At 43.9% G+C, this 16,318-nt stretch overlaps 1 protein-coding gene across 3 annotated transcripts; it reads left to right on the forward strand.

Annotated features, from left to right (window-relative positions):
- Positions 1–15: 15 nt before the first annotated feature.
- Positions 16–16,070, forward strand: ZNF830 (zinc finger protein 830). Of its 3 annotated transcripts, none has more exons than XR_007146682.1 (2): positions 16–1,314; positions 15,521–16,070. XR_007146682.1 is itself a non-coding variant. In XM_047831773.1 (1 exon), exon 1 carries the CDS (start codon positions 40–42, stop codon positions 1,156–1,158), a length of 1,119 nt encoding a protein of 372 aa, XP_047687729.1. In that variant the 5' UTR covers positions 16–39; the 3' UTR covers positions 1,159–1,450. The 3 variants fall into 3 exon arrangements, 1 of the variants encoding a protein (XP_047687729.1); XR_007146683.1 differs by lacking the exon at positions 15,521–16,070 and adding an exon at positions 9,628–9,648; XM_047831773.1 differs by lacking the exon at positions 15,521–16,070 and having other exon boundaries at positions 16–1,450.
- Positions 16,071–16,318: the final 248 nt, after the last annotated feature.

The following is a 16,318-nucleotide window of genomic DNA, read 5'->3' on the forward strand; positions in this document are numbered from 1 at the left end:
CGCACGGAAGCCAGAATCACCTTGGGTCAGGGCGCCAAGATGGCGTCCTCCGCCTCCGCTCGCACTCCGGCGGGGAAGCGAGTGGTGAATCAGGACGAACTGCGGCGCTTGATGAAGGAGAAGCAGCGTCTGAGCACCAACCGGAAACGGATAGAATCTCCATTTGCGAAGTACAACCGTTTGGGGCAGCTGAGCTGTGCCCTGTGCAACACCCCGGTGAAGAGCGAGCTCCTGTGGCAGACTCACGTCCTGGGAAAGCAGCACCGGGAGAAAGTGGCCGAGCTGAAAGGCGCGAAGGAAGCCACCCAGGGTCCGTCCGCCAGCTCAGTGCCTCAGTCAGCCAAGAGGAAGGTGTCGGAGGCGGACGGTCAAGATGCCAAAAGACCCAAGGCCTCCCCGCTGCCCCAGGTACAGCCCTCCACATCCGCTTTGTCCACCAACTTTGACAAAGCAGGGAAGGAGTCCACTAGAGCGACCCTCATTAAGGTTTCAGGACTCGGTTTACTCCCTGATTATGAAGATGAGGAAGAAGAGGAGGAGGAGGAGGAGGAGGGAGGAGAAGGGAAAAGGGGAGACGCCGGCAAGCCGCCGCCCGATGCACAGGGCAAGGAACACTCGCTTTCCTCCTCGAGGGAGGCAACAAGTAGTATGCTGCCAAGCGGCTTCTCGGATACAAATCCTCCCAAGGCCCCTTTAATTCCTCATTCAGGGTCCATTGAGAAAGCAGAAATACATGAAAAAGTAGTGGAAAGGAGAGAAAACACAGCGGAAGCATTACCCGAAGGCTTTTTTGATGACCCTGAAATAGACGCTAGGGTTCGAAAGGTTGATGCCCCAAAGGATCAGATGGACAAAGAGTGGGACGAATTTCAAAAGGCCATGAGACAGGTCAATACCATTTCCGAAGCCATAGTTGCTGAAGAGGATGAGGAGGGACGGTTGGACCGGCAAATTGGGGAGATCGATGAGCAGATAGAATGTTACCGTCGGGTGGAAAAGCTTCGGAATCGCCAGGATGAAATTAAAAATAAGCTTAAAGAGGTTCTGACTATAAAAGAACTGCAGAAAAAGGAAGAGGAGAATGTTGACAGCGATGATGAGGGAGAACTACAAGATTTGTTGTCTCAGGATTGGAGGGTAAAAGGGGCTTTATTATAGGGTTTCAAAGACCCAAGATTTCTACACCCTCTACAGTGGTACCAAAAGTGCTGTCTCTGGATATGATCTTGGTTACTTCATGCCTAACTGGGTTGTTAAGATACAATGAACCTGTGAAGATAGCACTTTGGAAAGTTGGTGTAAAATATTTTTGAGGTAAAGTTGTTTTTGAAATTTTTCAAGTATTACATACTATATTGCCAACTTTTTACACATTTACTCAAGTGTATAATTTTGAGTTAAGTCTGTAAGCTGTAAATGTACATAGTTAAATATATATTTACTTAAGTAATTCTGTTTTGAAATTTATAAATTAATAGAAGTCGGGCTAGCAGAGAAGGCTTTAGGTGAAAATCAAGTGTAGTATTTAGGATGTATTTGGTTTTTTTCTTTTCTGATCCCCTAAATCAACTCAAGGGTGGAGGATGTTTTTTATTTTAAGAACACTACTCAAACACATAAATCAGGGCAAATCAGTTCTCTGAATTTTCTGTTTCAAAAATGTGCCAGGGGAACATGGTGAAAACATGCCAAACATGACCAGCCTCCTTAACCCAAAAGTTTCTCTTGTTTAAACCAATGATTCTTGGGTGTAGGTGCACAGGAAGATGACCCGCCAAGCTTTTGAAAAGGTGCATATGAGTCGCCTTGGAGCTTTTAAAAAATTCATGTGCCTGAGGCCTACTGCTAGAGACTCAATAAACCTGGAGTGGGGCCCAGGCATTTAAATTAGTTTTGAAAGTTTCCCAGGTTATTCTAATATACACCGAAGTTGGAGAGCCATCTGGCCCTAGATCCAGAACACATATTTTTTCAGCCTGTTTTTTAAGTACCGCTTTTTATTTTTTCTAAAGATGTTCTTTTTCTTAAGTAATCTGTACACCCACCATGGGGCTTGAACCCACAACCCTGAGATCAAGCATTGCATGCTCCACCAACTGAGCCACCCAGGCACCCCAAGAAATACTACCTTTTATTTATATCTCATCTAGTCTTAAGTGTTATTACATCTTGTAGAAAATTAGGGTTTAGGGGCACCTGGGTGGCTTAGTCAGTTAAGCATCTGACTTTGGCTCCGATCATGATTTCGCGTTTTGTGAGTTCAAGCCCAGCATCAAGCTCTCTGCTGTCAGCACAGAGCCCATTCCAGATGCTCTGTCCTCTCTCTGCACCCCACCCCCCACTGGTTCTCGTTCTCTCTCTCTCTCTCTCAAAAAAAAAGAAAAGAAAATTATTGTTCACAGTTTCTATCTATTGCAGGAAGAGAAGTTGTTTTCTCAAGGAGTTAACAATTGGCTTGTGCCAATCAGATTGTTTAAATCACTACTTTTCCCTTTGCAGACAGACCTATTCAAATAGGAAAAAGGATTTAGCAGTGTTCCAGAGGTAGAAATGCATACAGCTTACTCAAATGAAAGTCAGCAATAATAATAATAGCTAAGATATATAGTTATTACAGTATAAACCAGGCATGGTTCTAAGTGCTTTACATAAAGTCAGTCTAGTTGCTCTAAAGCCCAGGTTTTATGGAGGATAGTACCAAAAGATAAGGAATGAAAAAGCCTGCCTTGAATGCTAGATGAAGGAAGGAATCTTCCTTTGGGCAACGTAGGAAAAGTGGACGTTTTTGAGCAGAGAATTATATTTGCAAAAAAATACTATGGAAGATGATTTTGTTGCAATATATAAAATGGAACGAGGGGCACCTGGGTGGCTCAGTCGGTTAAGCTGCTCTTGATTTCGGCTCAGGTCACAATCTCACAGCTCGTATGAGTTTGAGCCCCATGTGGGGCTCGGTGCTAATGGTGTGGAGCCTGCTTAGGATTTCCTTCCCTCCCTCTCCCCCTCCCTCTCTGTCTCCCTCCCACCCCCTCCCACCCCTTCCCACCCCCCGCTCACACGCTCACTCTGTGCTCTCTAAAAAAAAGAAAAAATAGACTTTAAAATGGAACAAATGTGGATGGGGAGAAAAGCTGGGAGACTACTTGGAAACTGAATTTTAAAAGCAAGGTGAGCAAGACTTGGATTAGTTACGAGAGAAAAGGAATAAAATTGAAAAACTTCACAGGAAGGGCTAACATTTTAGTAACTGGATATAGAAGAAAAACAAGGATAAAGATGGAATTCAAGGATTTGGGGTTTTTTTAGCGTGGGTGACTAAAGGCAATCTAACACTTACTGAACATGTTAACTATTTTGCTGTCTTTGCCAGAAAGTGTTTTCTTGAGCTGTCAGCTGGTAATAGCAACTTCGATTTGATAACAGGGCATGCCTGCCTTAAATGAATAAAACCACAGGTACTCACAGTTTTCTATCATCCATCACTTTATTATTTTAGAATGAGGAAATACTAAGGTGGGCTTGAGTAGAAGGTCCTGTTCTATGTTGGCTTAAGAGGCTAGGCTGATGATTTAGTAGAGCACTGTCCATTTAAAAATACGGTGTAGTGGGGCGCCTGGGTGGCTCAGTCGGTTGAGTGCCTGACTTCAGCTCAGGTCATGATCTCACGGTTTGTGGGTTCCAGCCCCACCTTGGGCTCTGCTGACAGCTCAGAGCCTGGAGCCTGTTTCAGATTCTGTGTCTCCCTCTCTCTCTGCCCCTCCCCTGCTCGCAGCCTGTCTCTCTCTGTTCTCAAAAATGAATAAATGTTTAAAAAAAAATTTGTTTTAATACGATATAGGGGTGGTTGGGTGGCTCAGTCGGTTAAGCATCTGACTCTGGTCACGATCTCACGGTTTTGTGAGTTTACGCCCCACATCGGGATATTCTTTCTCTCTCTCTCTCTCTCCCTCCCCCCCTTCCCACTCGCATTGTCTCTGTCTCTCTCGAAATTAAATAAATAGAACTTTTAAAAAATAAAAAGATGTAAGCCACATATATATTTTACATTACTTAGGAGCCACATGAAAGTAAAAAATGTGAAATTAGTATCAATGTGTTTTGTTTTATACACTATACCCAAAACATTCACTTTTCAATATATAGTCAATATTTATTTTCTCTTTTTTTTTTCAACATTTTATTTATTTTTGAGACAGAGAGAGACAGAGCATGAACGGGGGAGGGGCAGAGAGAGAGGGAGACACAGAATCGGAAGCAGGCTCCAGGCTCCGAGCCATCAGCCCAGAGCCCGACGCGGGGCTCGAACTCACGGACCTCGAGATCGTGACCTGAGCTGAAGTCGGCGCTCAACCGACTGAGCCACCCAGGCGCCCCTATAGTCAATATTTAAATACCATGAATGAAATAGTTTACAATTGGGGTTCTACATTTTTGAAACCTGGCACATCTCAGTTTGGACTGGCTCCATTTCAAGTGTGAGCCATATGTGATGGATGGCTACAATAAAGGACAGTACATACTTAAAGGTGTGCAGGTAGAAAAATAAAACATGCACAGGAGGTAGCAAGCAGACCAGTATAGAGCAGAATGTTCATTTCAGACAACAGTGGAAGCTATGATTGGAAAGCTAGATTATGAACTGTTGTGGAAGGTCTTTAATGCCATGCTCTAAGGAGTTGGAACTTTCTCTTAAGTTAACAATTGAGTATCTTTGAGGTTGTTGAGGCCTTAACTGTAACACAGTTAAAGAGTGCTAGGTATAGGGGCGCCTGGGTAGCTCAATCAGTTAAGCGTCTGACATTGGCTCAGGTCATGATCTCACAGCTTGTGGGTTCCAGCCCCGAGTCAGGCTCTGCGCTGACAGCTCAGAACCTGGAGCCTGCTTCAGATTCTGTCTTCCTCTCTCTCTGCCCCTCCCCTGCTTGTGCTCACTCGCGTGCTCGCTCTCTCTCTCTCTCTCTCTCTGAAACCTAATAAAATATTTTTTTAATTAAAAAAAAAGTGCTAGGTATGTGTTACTACACATGTAAATAGCATTGGGTGTTCAAGAGGGACAGAAGCTCTCAAAATCTCCCAATGCTCTGCATCCCAGAGAATGAGTGGTGGGGCCTTGAACAAAATCAAGGGAATCCTTGTTGGGTCCAAGATCAATGTAAATAGCTATAGGGGTTAGTGGATCCTTTCAGATCCTCCACACGTTGGAGAGCTCCTTTATGCCTCTCTGAACTGGGTCAAAGAGGTTCTGGCATTAGACTGTAAATCCACTGAAGTTCCCAAATCTTAAGACTTAGTCCCACAGATTTCTTCCAGTCACTGTTCTCTTTTTTAGAGAACCTCCTAATTTAGCCAACAGTATATCAGAGTTACTGTAAATGCTACAGAGGTAATCCTCTTCACCAATTCACTTGCCAATTTACTGTAGTTCCCCTGGGTTGAGGGGGAAAAAAGCTGATTTAATTAGCTTTCAAGTGTAAATTTGCCCAGTGCCTTACAACTTTCCAAATGCTTTCACATTTGTATTTCACATAATGATGAAAGTAATGACTACACACAAGGAAACAAGAGGCTGTGGAATGAGAATTCCAGAAAAAAAAATAATTTAGGCCTAAAACCTTTAGTAGTAACTCACTAGATTCCTATGGAACAATAGAAAGAACAGAGAAATTGGCAAGAGAACAGAAGACCGAGGTTCAAGTTCCCACTCTACATTTTAATGGTTAGTAATCTTGGGCAAGTCACATCTCTAAACCTTAGTACACCCTACATCAAATGATGATATATCATTTACAGGTCAAATGACGATACATCATTTACAGGTCAAATGACGCACGCATATGACAGGGATTTATAAATTGAAGTGCAATAAGTGTCTGGTCCCCCACCTACATGAAGTTGTATTTCATGAAGTTTTGATTTCATAAGAGTGGGAAAGCAAAACACATTCTGTAGAAACTGCTTCAAATTGTGAACTGTGGGCCACCTGGGTGGCTCAGCTGAGCATCCGACTCTTGATTTCAGCTCGGATCACAATCCCAGGGTCGTGGGATTGAGCCCTGCATCAGGCTCTGTGCTGAATGTGGAGCCTGTTTAAAATTCTCCCTCTCTCTTCCTGTGCCCTGCTCACACACTCTCTCTCTCTGTAAAGAAAAGAAAAGAAAAAAAATTTGTTTTGAATTGTGATTTGAATCTTCTCCTGGGCTAGTGATAGGGAGTATGATACTGTCGTGATACTGGGCATGAGCAGTGAGCCACAGCTACCAGTGAGCCACATGATCGTGGGTGTAAACAACCAATACTCTGACAGCCATTCTGTACTCCAACAAGTATTCTGTCCTTCACTTTGAAGTATTCAATAAATTATATGGGATGTTCAACACTTTAGTATAAAATAGGCTTTGTGTTAGATTTTGCTCAACTGTGAGCCCATGTAAGTGTTCAGATCACATTTAAGGTAGGCTAGGCTAAACTATGATGTTCGGTAGGTTGGCTGTGTTAAATCCATTTTCAACTTACAGTATTTTCTTTTTCTTTTTTTTTTTAATGTTTATTTTTGAGAGAGAGAGAGGCCGAGCATGAGAGGGGGAGAGGCAAAGAGGGAGGGAGACAGAATCAGAGGTAGGCTCCAGGCTCCAAGCTGTCAGCACAGAGCCCAAAGTGAGGCTCAAACTCACAAACCATGAGATCATGACCTGAGCCAAAGTCGGACACTTAACCGACTAAGCCACCCAGGCACCCCTCCACTTACAGTTATTTTCAACTTATGATGTCTCTTGGGATTTACCATGGAGTTACGTCCTAATAAACCCATCCTAAGTTAAGGAAGATGGACTGGTCTTACCCTGTTCCATGCTAACTTCATTTTAGGCTAATAATTTAGTGCCCCTTAATTTCTTCTCTGAAACTGAGGTAATTAGAGTAATGATTTACTTGAGATTTCTTTTAACTCCAGATGTTTAATTTTGCCATGAGACAAGTGGCATCTCACCTTTTAAACATTTTTAAAGTCATTCAATTGATCATCTGGAGACAGATGGCTAAAGTACTGTTGCTTTTACTTACAAGATTTGCCCAGCATAGTCCTGTTTGTCTTGGCCTAATATGAATAGTGCCCCCCACCTACCCTTCACCCTCAATGCTGGCCTTTTCTGGAGGTATATATACTCACCTAAAATTTTTATAAGAAGAAAAACCACTTTCTAATGAACATGGAATAGATGATCTCAATGGAGATAGCATGTTTCATTAACAGGAAATTGGCATGGGGCGCCTGGGTGGCTCAGCAGTTAAACGTCCGACTTCAGCTCAGGTCATGATCTCACGGTCCGTGGGTTCGAGCCTGGCATGGGGCTCTGTGCTGACAGCTCAGAGCCTGGAGCCTGCTTTGGATTCTGTGTCTCCCCTCTCTGCCCCTCCCCCACTCCCACTCTGTCTTTCTCTGTCTCTCAAAAATAAATAAACATTAAAAAAAAATTGAATTTAGGTCGAGTCTCTGTCACTTAAAACCCTTCATTGCATGCTTCCATTACACTTGGGGGAAAACAGTCCGGGTCCTTATTAAGCTCAAATGGTGCTCAGCTTTGCTGATTCGAATGTCTACTGCCTATGAACTAATGATGGGCCACAAGCCCCACTAAAGGGCGGTGGAAAGGGCAGGAGAGCATAACTGCTCTATGTCGAAATCAACTGTCCTCCAATAGTGGGCTGGCATGGCCATGTGTTTTTAATTATCTGGAGAAATTACAAGTCAAGGTTGTTTTTGTTTTTAGTGAAATCTCAAAAACATCTTGTAGGCTAAAGGTAATCCATAGGATCTCACTCTGTGACCTGTCTTTTAACTTCATTTGCTACACTCTCCCCCCTTTATTCTCCATGTCCCCATTCTTGCTGGCTAACTTTCTGTTCCTCAGACATGCCATTTTAGGACCTCCTCCTCACAGGACCCTCTGCTTAGAACCTGACTTCAAATAGCATGGCAATCTTATTCTGTTCTCAGCCCTGATGTTTCTTTCTCAGATGATATAAACAGCCATCTCTCCACCTCTTGTTACATCATTCTATGGGTTCATTAAATTTACCATTATCTTGAATTAGCTTGTTTATTTGCACATGAATTAGGTCTCTCCCCAACCAGAATGTAAACTCCACAAGGGCAGGGGACTCATCTGTGTTGCCCACAACTTAATGCCAAGCAATCATAGAGTTCAATAAATATCCACTGAATGAATAACACCCACATAGCAGGAAGTTGCTTGGAAACGTGGTGAGAAGACCAAGCTAACTCATGGAAGCCAGAACCAGAACAAAAGTCAATTCAGAGGCCTAAAGGGCTGAGAAATCTTTTCCTACCTTGTGTATCCCTTGTCTGGCACAAGAAGTCATTACCTACTCTGAGAGCAGCCGTACAAGAAGTGTCCACAAGAGCCTCTGGAGTGCAATGGGCCACCCCCGCATTTAGCAGCTAATGAGAATTCCTCATGGCACCAAACAATCAAAGAGGGATGTCCAGAGATGTCCGTATGTCAGCGGGAGCTAGTGGGCAGCCCTCTTTGCCTAGAGGCCCCTTAAGTGGAGGAAAGGAGGAGTAAAGTGATTCTGTAGCAGAGTGCGATCAAAAAGTCAGCAAGGACACATTGCTTCCCAGCTGCTCTCAGCCCTCGGTGCTCTTGTTTGCCACCGCCATTTCATTTGGCTCCCTCCTCCTGTCACTTGGCAGTCAAAGCTATTTCAGGGTGAGTCTGCACTCAGCCATCCTTCATTAAAATCACCCCCAGTCTCTCAGAGGAGAAAAGGAGTTCCATCTGGCTAGACCTCCCTTTTGCTAACGGCATTTGGCCAGCTTCACATGCACTTGGGAGCCAGCCGTCACCTTTAGGGGAGCACAGAGGACCACACTGGTGGGGTGGTTGATGGTGGGGGTTATTGCTGTTTTCGTTGTGTGCGTGTGTGCCGAATGTGGTTGTAAGAGAGTGTCGACCAAGCCAGGTTGTCAGGTTATTATTAATAATAGCTACCGTTTACTGGATTCCTACCATGTGTCTGGCTCTGTGTTAGGGTTTGACATACACTATCTCTAATCCTCCCAACATCCCTGTAAGTATGTAATATCTTCATTTTACAAATGAGATTGATGCTCAGAAGTGAAGGAACTTGCTCAGGGCAACAATCCCAAAGTCCTCACTATTACCCTGCATCATTATTATTTAACATCACCTTACATTTACATGGTGAGCGTATCTTTTATTCACTGCCTTCACATCAGTTTTCTTCAAGTCTCAATGCCCCCCGGAGGTAAAACAACTGCTATCGCCTCCATTTTAGACATCTAATGACTTGTCCAAGGTCACTCAGCAATTGCTAAAGTAAGACTAGATGTAACTTGATTCCCTCTACTATTTAATAGAGAAATGCGGAAAAGGGGAGAAGATCCCCCAAAATAGCAAGAATTAAGACTAGGGAAGTTTGCTATCAACATTAAGAGAACTCAGCACTGTTCAGAGACCTTGGCTGGGTTGGAAGCTATATTTTTTGAAGTTGTTAACAGACTGTCCACACTGCCCCACCCTCCTCCATTTCACCAGCAATAAATTTTACCTTTTTTTTTTTTAATCTTTTATTTACTTTTGACAGAGAGCACAAGCAGGAAAGAGGCAGAAAAAGGGGAACAGAGAATTTAAAAGCAGGCTCCCCGCTGACAGCTGTGAGCCCAATGCAGGGCTCGAACTCACGAACCTTGAGATCATGACCTCAGCCAGAAGATGAATGCTCAACCAACTGAACCACCCAGGCGCCCCAGTAAATTTTACTCTTTAGTGGTCTCTGATGGGAGCAAGAATAATGACTTCAGTTCCCAGACATTTCAACTAGGAAATAACAGAGCATGCCCTGTGGTCCACCACTTTTTAACTATGCGACCTTGGGTAAGTGATCTCACCCTTCGTTTCCACAACTACAGGGAAAGTAACAGTTCCTACCTCCTAGAATTACTGAGAGGATTAAGTGAATTTCAAGGCATGTACATGCTTTTACATATAGATTTTTAATTTTTTTATTATTTTTTTTATTTTAAAATGTAAAAGCATTTTACATAATGCTTTTGAATAAATGAGTGAAGACATGACCCTTAGATTCAAGAAAACTACAAGCTGGTTGTACTGTAAATAGTATAAGAAATTGAGCAGGACCAAGGCGTCTAGGTGGCTCAGCTGGTCAAACGCCCAACTCTTGGTTTCGGCTCAGGTAATGATCTCACGTTTCGTGAGTTCGAGCCCCGCAGCAGATTCTGCGCTGACAGCGGGGAGCCTGCCTGGGATTCTCTCTCTCCCTCTCTCTCTGCCTCTCCTCCGTGCTCTCTCTCTCTCAAAATAAATTAAAAAAAATTTTTTTAAGAAAAAAGAAATTGAGCAGGATCCAATTATTTTATTAAACTACTGGTATAGGCAGTAGAAAGAGAGCTAATCAAAAGTGTTCAGTCTGACTCTTCCCACTGACTAGTTATGTGTTATTTATCTAGTCAGTTTGCTCTCCAAGCCTCAGTTTTACCATCTCTGGGTATTATGCTATCTGGGTACTCCCTAAGACCCCTCCCACATCGGTCTATCACTGTGATATTGTGATTCAAAATAAGAGATATATATTTTGGGGCACCTGGGTGGCTCAGTTGGTTAAGCATCCGACTTCAGCTCAGGTCATGATCTCTCGGTCTGTGAGTTTGAGCCCCACGTCCGGCTCTGTGCTGACAGCTCAGAGTCTGGAGCCTGCTTCGGATCCTATGTCTCCCTCTCTCTCTGCCCCACCTCTGCTCGTGCTCTCTCTTTGTCTTTCGAAATTGAATAAATGCTAAAAAAAAAAATAAAAAAAAGAGACATATATTTTGGACTTTGTCCCCATTTCTGGCATAGATCTCCTAAAACCCTTGGAATTTCCTAAGTGATTAGGGTGGTAAGAGTGACAAAGGGGTCATTTGTTACTCAAAACAAGCCCCTTTCAACCACCTCAGGGTTCATGATAATCAGGTGACTTCTGGGCAGCCCCTAAGGTTATGTGCTGCTTGCCAGGGGAAGCAAGCTTGCGATTAGAAAGTTAAACTTTCAGCACCCCTCCCCCATCTCTGGGAAGGGAGAGGGGGCTAGAGATTCAGTTGGATCACCGACTGCCAATGATTTAATCAATTGTGTCTCTGTGAGGAAACCTCTGTCGAACCCCGAAAGGATGGAGTTTGAGAGTTTCCAGGTCGGTGAATATGTGGACATACCGGGAGGGTGGCGTGGCCAGAGAGGGATCTGTACTCCTTCTCGCACACCTTGCCCTACGCATCTCTTTCACCTGGCTGGTCCTGAGTTACATCCTTTTATTTCTCTCTTTATTTTAACGTTTATTTATTTATTTTTAGGAGCGAGAGAGAAAGTGAAAGTGGGGGAGGGGCAGAGAGAGAGGGAGAGAGAGAATCACAAGCGGACCGCACACTGCCAGCAAGAAACCCGATATGGGGCTCGAACCCACAAACCATGAGATCACGACCTGAGCTGAGGTCAGAAGCGACTGAGTCATCCAGGCACCCCGGATTACATCCTTTTATAATAAACGGATAATCCAGGAAGTAAACTTTTCCTGAGTTGCTCTACCACATTTATCAAACCCACAGAGGGGGGTCTGGGAAGCTCTGACTTGCAGGTGGTCAGTCGGAAGCCCAGGTGACAACTTGGCCTTGGGACTGGCATCTGAAGTGGGGGCAGGGAGCAGTCTCGTGGGACTGAGCCCTTACCCGAAACCCTTTCATTGCTGGATGTAGAAAACCCATGTCTGGTGTCACAAGTGAAGTAGTCTTCAGAGTATCGTCTGTAATGCAAGTGGAAGCAATTGGGGTTTTTTTCTTTACTATCACCAACACCAAGACCGAAGCCGAAGGCGGGAGAGGGAGAGCACAGCAGGCTGCACGGTCAGAAGGTTCAGTAAGAGGGCATGGGTGGAAGCTCCCAGAAGAGAGAAGAGGGGTAGGCCCTCTCCTGATGTAAAGGGAATGGCATGAGACACGAGAGAGGAAGGAAGCGTTCGACCTGATCTTCAAGCTGTACCATCATACCCAAACTGGAAAATCAATGGGCACCAAGGCCACCTCTCAGCCAGCTTAGAGTCCACTGGAGGAGACAGAACTTAGGTTTGTTTCCCAGATAGGCTCATCTCTTTATAAATTTCCCTTTTGAAAATTATTAACTTGCCTCCTAAAAATCGTGACTAGAAAACCCACCCCTGAAGTTTAGGGAAGACGTAGCAACTTTGAGGCCCCTCACTCCGTATCTGTGACCTCAACTGTCGGGATCGAACGTCCTAAACCCTGCCCCTGTCTCTGTGTCATGATCAGCTATTCCCGGAGGCACACGAGACACTTGACTCCACTCATCTCTGTCCTACCTCAACCTGGCAGCTACAACACAAAGCTATCCCAAGGAGAGGCCAAGAAACCCCACTGGTTAAGAACCAACCGCCACAGCCTTTATTGAAAATAAAAAGCCATGAGCTGATGTGAGTTATTACATCTTCCCACAGCTGTTCCCTTTTAAATATTTATCCTGGCAAACACCATCACCGTTTTTTACAACTTATTTTAATTGTGTGACTATTAAGCAAACCAAACCGTAAAATTGGCTCTCAGTGCTGAGATTTATGTGATTCATAGACCAGAGCTTATTAAAAAAGGGAATCTACTGAGTGTAAACTAGCTTCACGAGTGCCCCACACTGTCTCTCGGAAGGTGCGAAGCCTTTTCCCTACTCCTGCCTGTGACTGCCAAGCTTCCATAGTGAGTAGCATAAAAAATGAACAGAATCAATGATTTTTTTTTTCTCCTTAACAATCCTAATGAGCTTAAACCGGAAGTCAGGGATGTTACAGTTGTTTTAATTTTTTTTTTTTAATTTTTTTTTCAATGTTTATTTATTTTTGGGACAGAGAGAGACAGAGCATGAACGGGGGAGGGGCAGAGAGAGAGGGAGACACAGAATCAGAAACAGGCTCCAGGCTCCGAGCCATCAGCCCAGAGCCTGACGCGGGGCTCGAACTCCCGGACCGCGAGATCGTGACCTGGCTGAAGTCGGACGCTTAACTGACTGCGCCACCCAGGCGCCCCCTTTTTTTTTTTTTTTTTTTTTTTTTGAGAGACAGAGCACAAGCAGGGGAGGTGCAGAGAGAAAGGGAGACACAGAACCTGAAGTCGGCTCCTGGTTCCGAGCTGTCAGCATAGAGCCGATGCAGGGCTCGAACCCACAAACTGTGAGATCATGACCTGAGCCGAAGTCGGATGTTTAACCAACTGATCCACCAAGGCACCCCATGTTACAGTCTTAAAAGGGGGTGGCAGAAGCTCTGGGAGACTCAGCAACAGAATCGGTGCCCTGGAGGGTTTGGCAGCAACATCCAAGGGGAGGATTTAATCATGTGGACTTTGAATAACTAGGAACAGGTAGGAGGTACCCTGGTTATTTGTCACCAAGGTCATTTTTGGTTTGGATCATGGAATTGCTTTAGGACTTCAATAAAAGCGCTCCCTTGAAAAATGCACTTACAGGGGCGCCTGGGTGGCTCAGACTCTGACTCTTGGTTTCTGCTCTAGGTCATGATCTCATGGTTTGTGAGTTCGAGCCCCTCATTAGGCTACGTGTTCACAGCGCAGAGAGTGCTTGGGATTCTGTCTCCCTCTCTCTCTGCCCCTCTCCAGCTTGCTATCTTTCTCTCAATAATAAATAAAAAGAAAAGTGCACTTACAAAAATTTACATGAATACTTGGTTACTCTTTCACTGTTAACTACCCCAGCTGCCTTCATCTTCCCCTGTATTTTTATGGTAGCCAACTAACTCATCTCTGTTTCTCCACACAGCAGCCAGAATGATAGCAATCCTGGTAAACCTAAGTCAGATCATGTTACTTCTCTGCTTAATACAATCCACTGGCTTCCCATTTTACCTGCAATAAAAGGCACCAGATCTATAGGATCTGTCTCCGGATACCCTCCTGACCTTGTCTCCAGCTCCTCAACCTTAACTCCTGCTGCTGTTTGCACGCCCATCTCCTTGCTGATCTCATAACCTGACTGACACATCCTGGCCTCTGGGCCTTAATTGCTATTCCCTAGACTACCACGTGGCTCTCATTCATCCCTTCCTGTCTTTACTCGGTTGTCGCTTTGGGGGTGAGGCCTTCCTGACCACTGTGGGGTTTTTTTTTTTTTTTAGTTTATTTATTTATTTTGAGAGAAAGGACAAGCTGGGGAGGGGCAGAGAGAGGGAGAGAATCCCCAAGCAGTCTCTGCTCTGTCAGTGCAGAGCCCGATGCAGGGCTCAAACTCACAGATTGTGAGATCATGACCTGAGTCATCAAGAGTCAGAAGCTTAACTGAGCCACTCAGGTGCTGCTTGACCACTGTGTTTAAAACTGCACCCCCATCCCCGCCTTGCCTGGCACCTCCTATCCCCCTCCTCTGCTTTCTTTTCCTCCAGAGCACTCAACGTCACCTTACATACTATGCATTTTATTTATTATTTATTTTCTACCTCTCCCTTTTTGTTTCACTGCTGTATTCCACTTCCTGGAATAGTCCCGAACACAGAATAGGCATTCGATACCTGCCTGATTGATTCTGCTTCGCAGTGGGATGGATGCATCCAGGCTGGGGAGTGGAGGAGAATGTACATTTAGTGAAATACCTCTAAGTGCAGTTTGCAAGTTAATATAAATCCTATCACTTAACTGTCACACACAATCCTAGAAGGTATTTTTAGCCCCATTTCACCATGAAAACTGAAGCCCAGAGAAGTTAAGAAAATAGTTACACAGCCTAGTTCAAACCTAAATTTGTTATTCCAAAGCCCTGCTATTTCCACTACACGTTACTTCACCCTCCTTGGTAACAGTTCCCACTTCTCTAATGAAATGCAACTGCCAGCTTTCACACCTAGTTCTGTTTTATACTGGGGGACAGGGGAATGGAGGGTGAATCAAAGAGATTAGGGGTTCCTTGGAGCTGTATTCAAGCAAAACAAACATTAAGAGCCTGAGTCTTTTTGCACATTTATATCAAACATTGCCAAAGATACAATGTAATAAAACATTCTTCTGAGGGAGCTGATCAATGTCAGAGTTTCAAGTCCTTGCATTCACTCATGGGTTTCATTAATGTATTTATAAATATTTGCTGAGTGCCTACTATGTACCCAGTACTATTCTCCACAGTGACGATAAAAAGACACATAAGGCACAGATGTCACCCTCCACAAACACTGAAGTCCAGGGCAGTGCTGTCCAACAGAAGTATCAAGTGAGTGGAGTATGCAGTTTTACATTTTCTAGTCACATTTTCAAAAGAGTGAAACAGTTGAGATTAATTTTAATATATTTTTATTTAACTAACCCAACTTATCCAAAAGATTAGTTTAACATGGAATCAAATAGATAATTGATGAGATATCTTACAGTCCTTTCTTGTTTGGCAACACATCTTTGAAATCAGTGTGTATTTTACGCTTACAGCACGTCTCGATTTGGACCGGCCATGCTTCAAGAGCCTGATAGCCACATGTGGCTAGCAATGACAGCAGCCAACAGCACAGGGCCTGGGAAAAAGGTATAGTCAAGGGGATTCTCAAAACAATGTAGTAAATGCAGTGATAGAAATCAGGATTCCTCAACTGCCCGTTAAAATTTGAGCCTGCAGTGACCTTCCAAACCCCAAAACCATGCTCATTCTGCAGCACACTAAAGACTGCCCCACTCCAAACAGTGGGATTGTGGTTGTCCTCAACCAATCAAATATGTCCAAACAAAACTCATCCTTTTACCCCAAATACCTACTTCTCCCTGTTCATTTTGTATCTCAGTTGATGGCACCATTATCTCCTGCTCACTCAAGTCATTCTCATTTCATCTTTAGGTAAATGAGCATTGTATCCAAGTATTTATTTATCCAATCCAAGTATTTATTTTAGGGGCGTCTGGCTGGCTCAGCCAGTAGAGCATGCAACTCTGGATCTCAGGGTTGTGAGCTCCAGCCCCACGTCAGGTGTAGAGATTATGTAAAAGTAAAATCTTCAAAAAAAATTTTTTTTTAATAAAAAGTAAAATCCGAATATTTATTTTTCAAAAAATGCCTGTTCCTCTCCATCCCAACTAACTGAGCATGTTCAGGCCACTTTCTCACATGGGTCACTACCAGAAATGTTTTGTTTTTTTTCCCAGCTTTATTGAGATGTAATTCACATACATTACTACAGAAGTTTAAGGTGTACACAGCATAATGGTTTGACCTATATATTATGAAATGAATGCGAA

This window comes from Prionailurus viverrinus, chromosome E1 (genome assembly GCF_022837055.1).
Source record: "Prionailurus viverrinus isolate Anna chromosome E1, UM_Priviv_1.0, whole genome shotgun sequence".
Classification (NCBI taxonomy): domain Eukaryota; kingdom Metazoa; phylum Chordata; class Mammalia; order Carnivora; family Felidae; genus Prionailurus; species Prionailurus viverrinus.

Bases quoted from the DNA above. Each gene is read 5' to 3' on its own strand.
- ZNF830 (XM_047831773.1), top strand. From the start codon at position 40: ATGGCGTCCTCCGCCTCCGCTCGCACTCCGGCGGGGAAGCGAGTGGTG.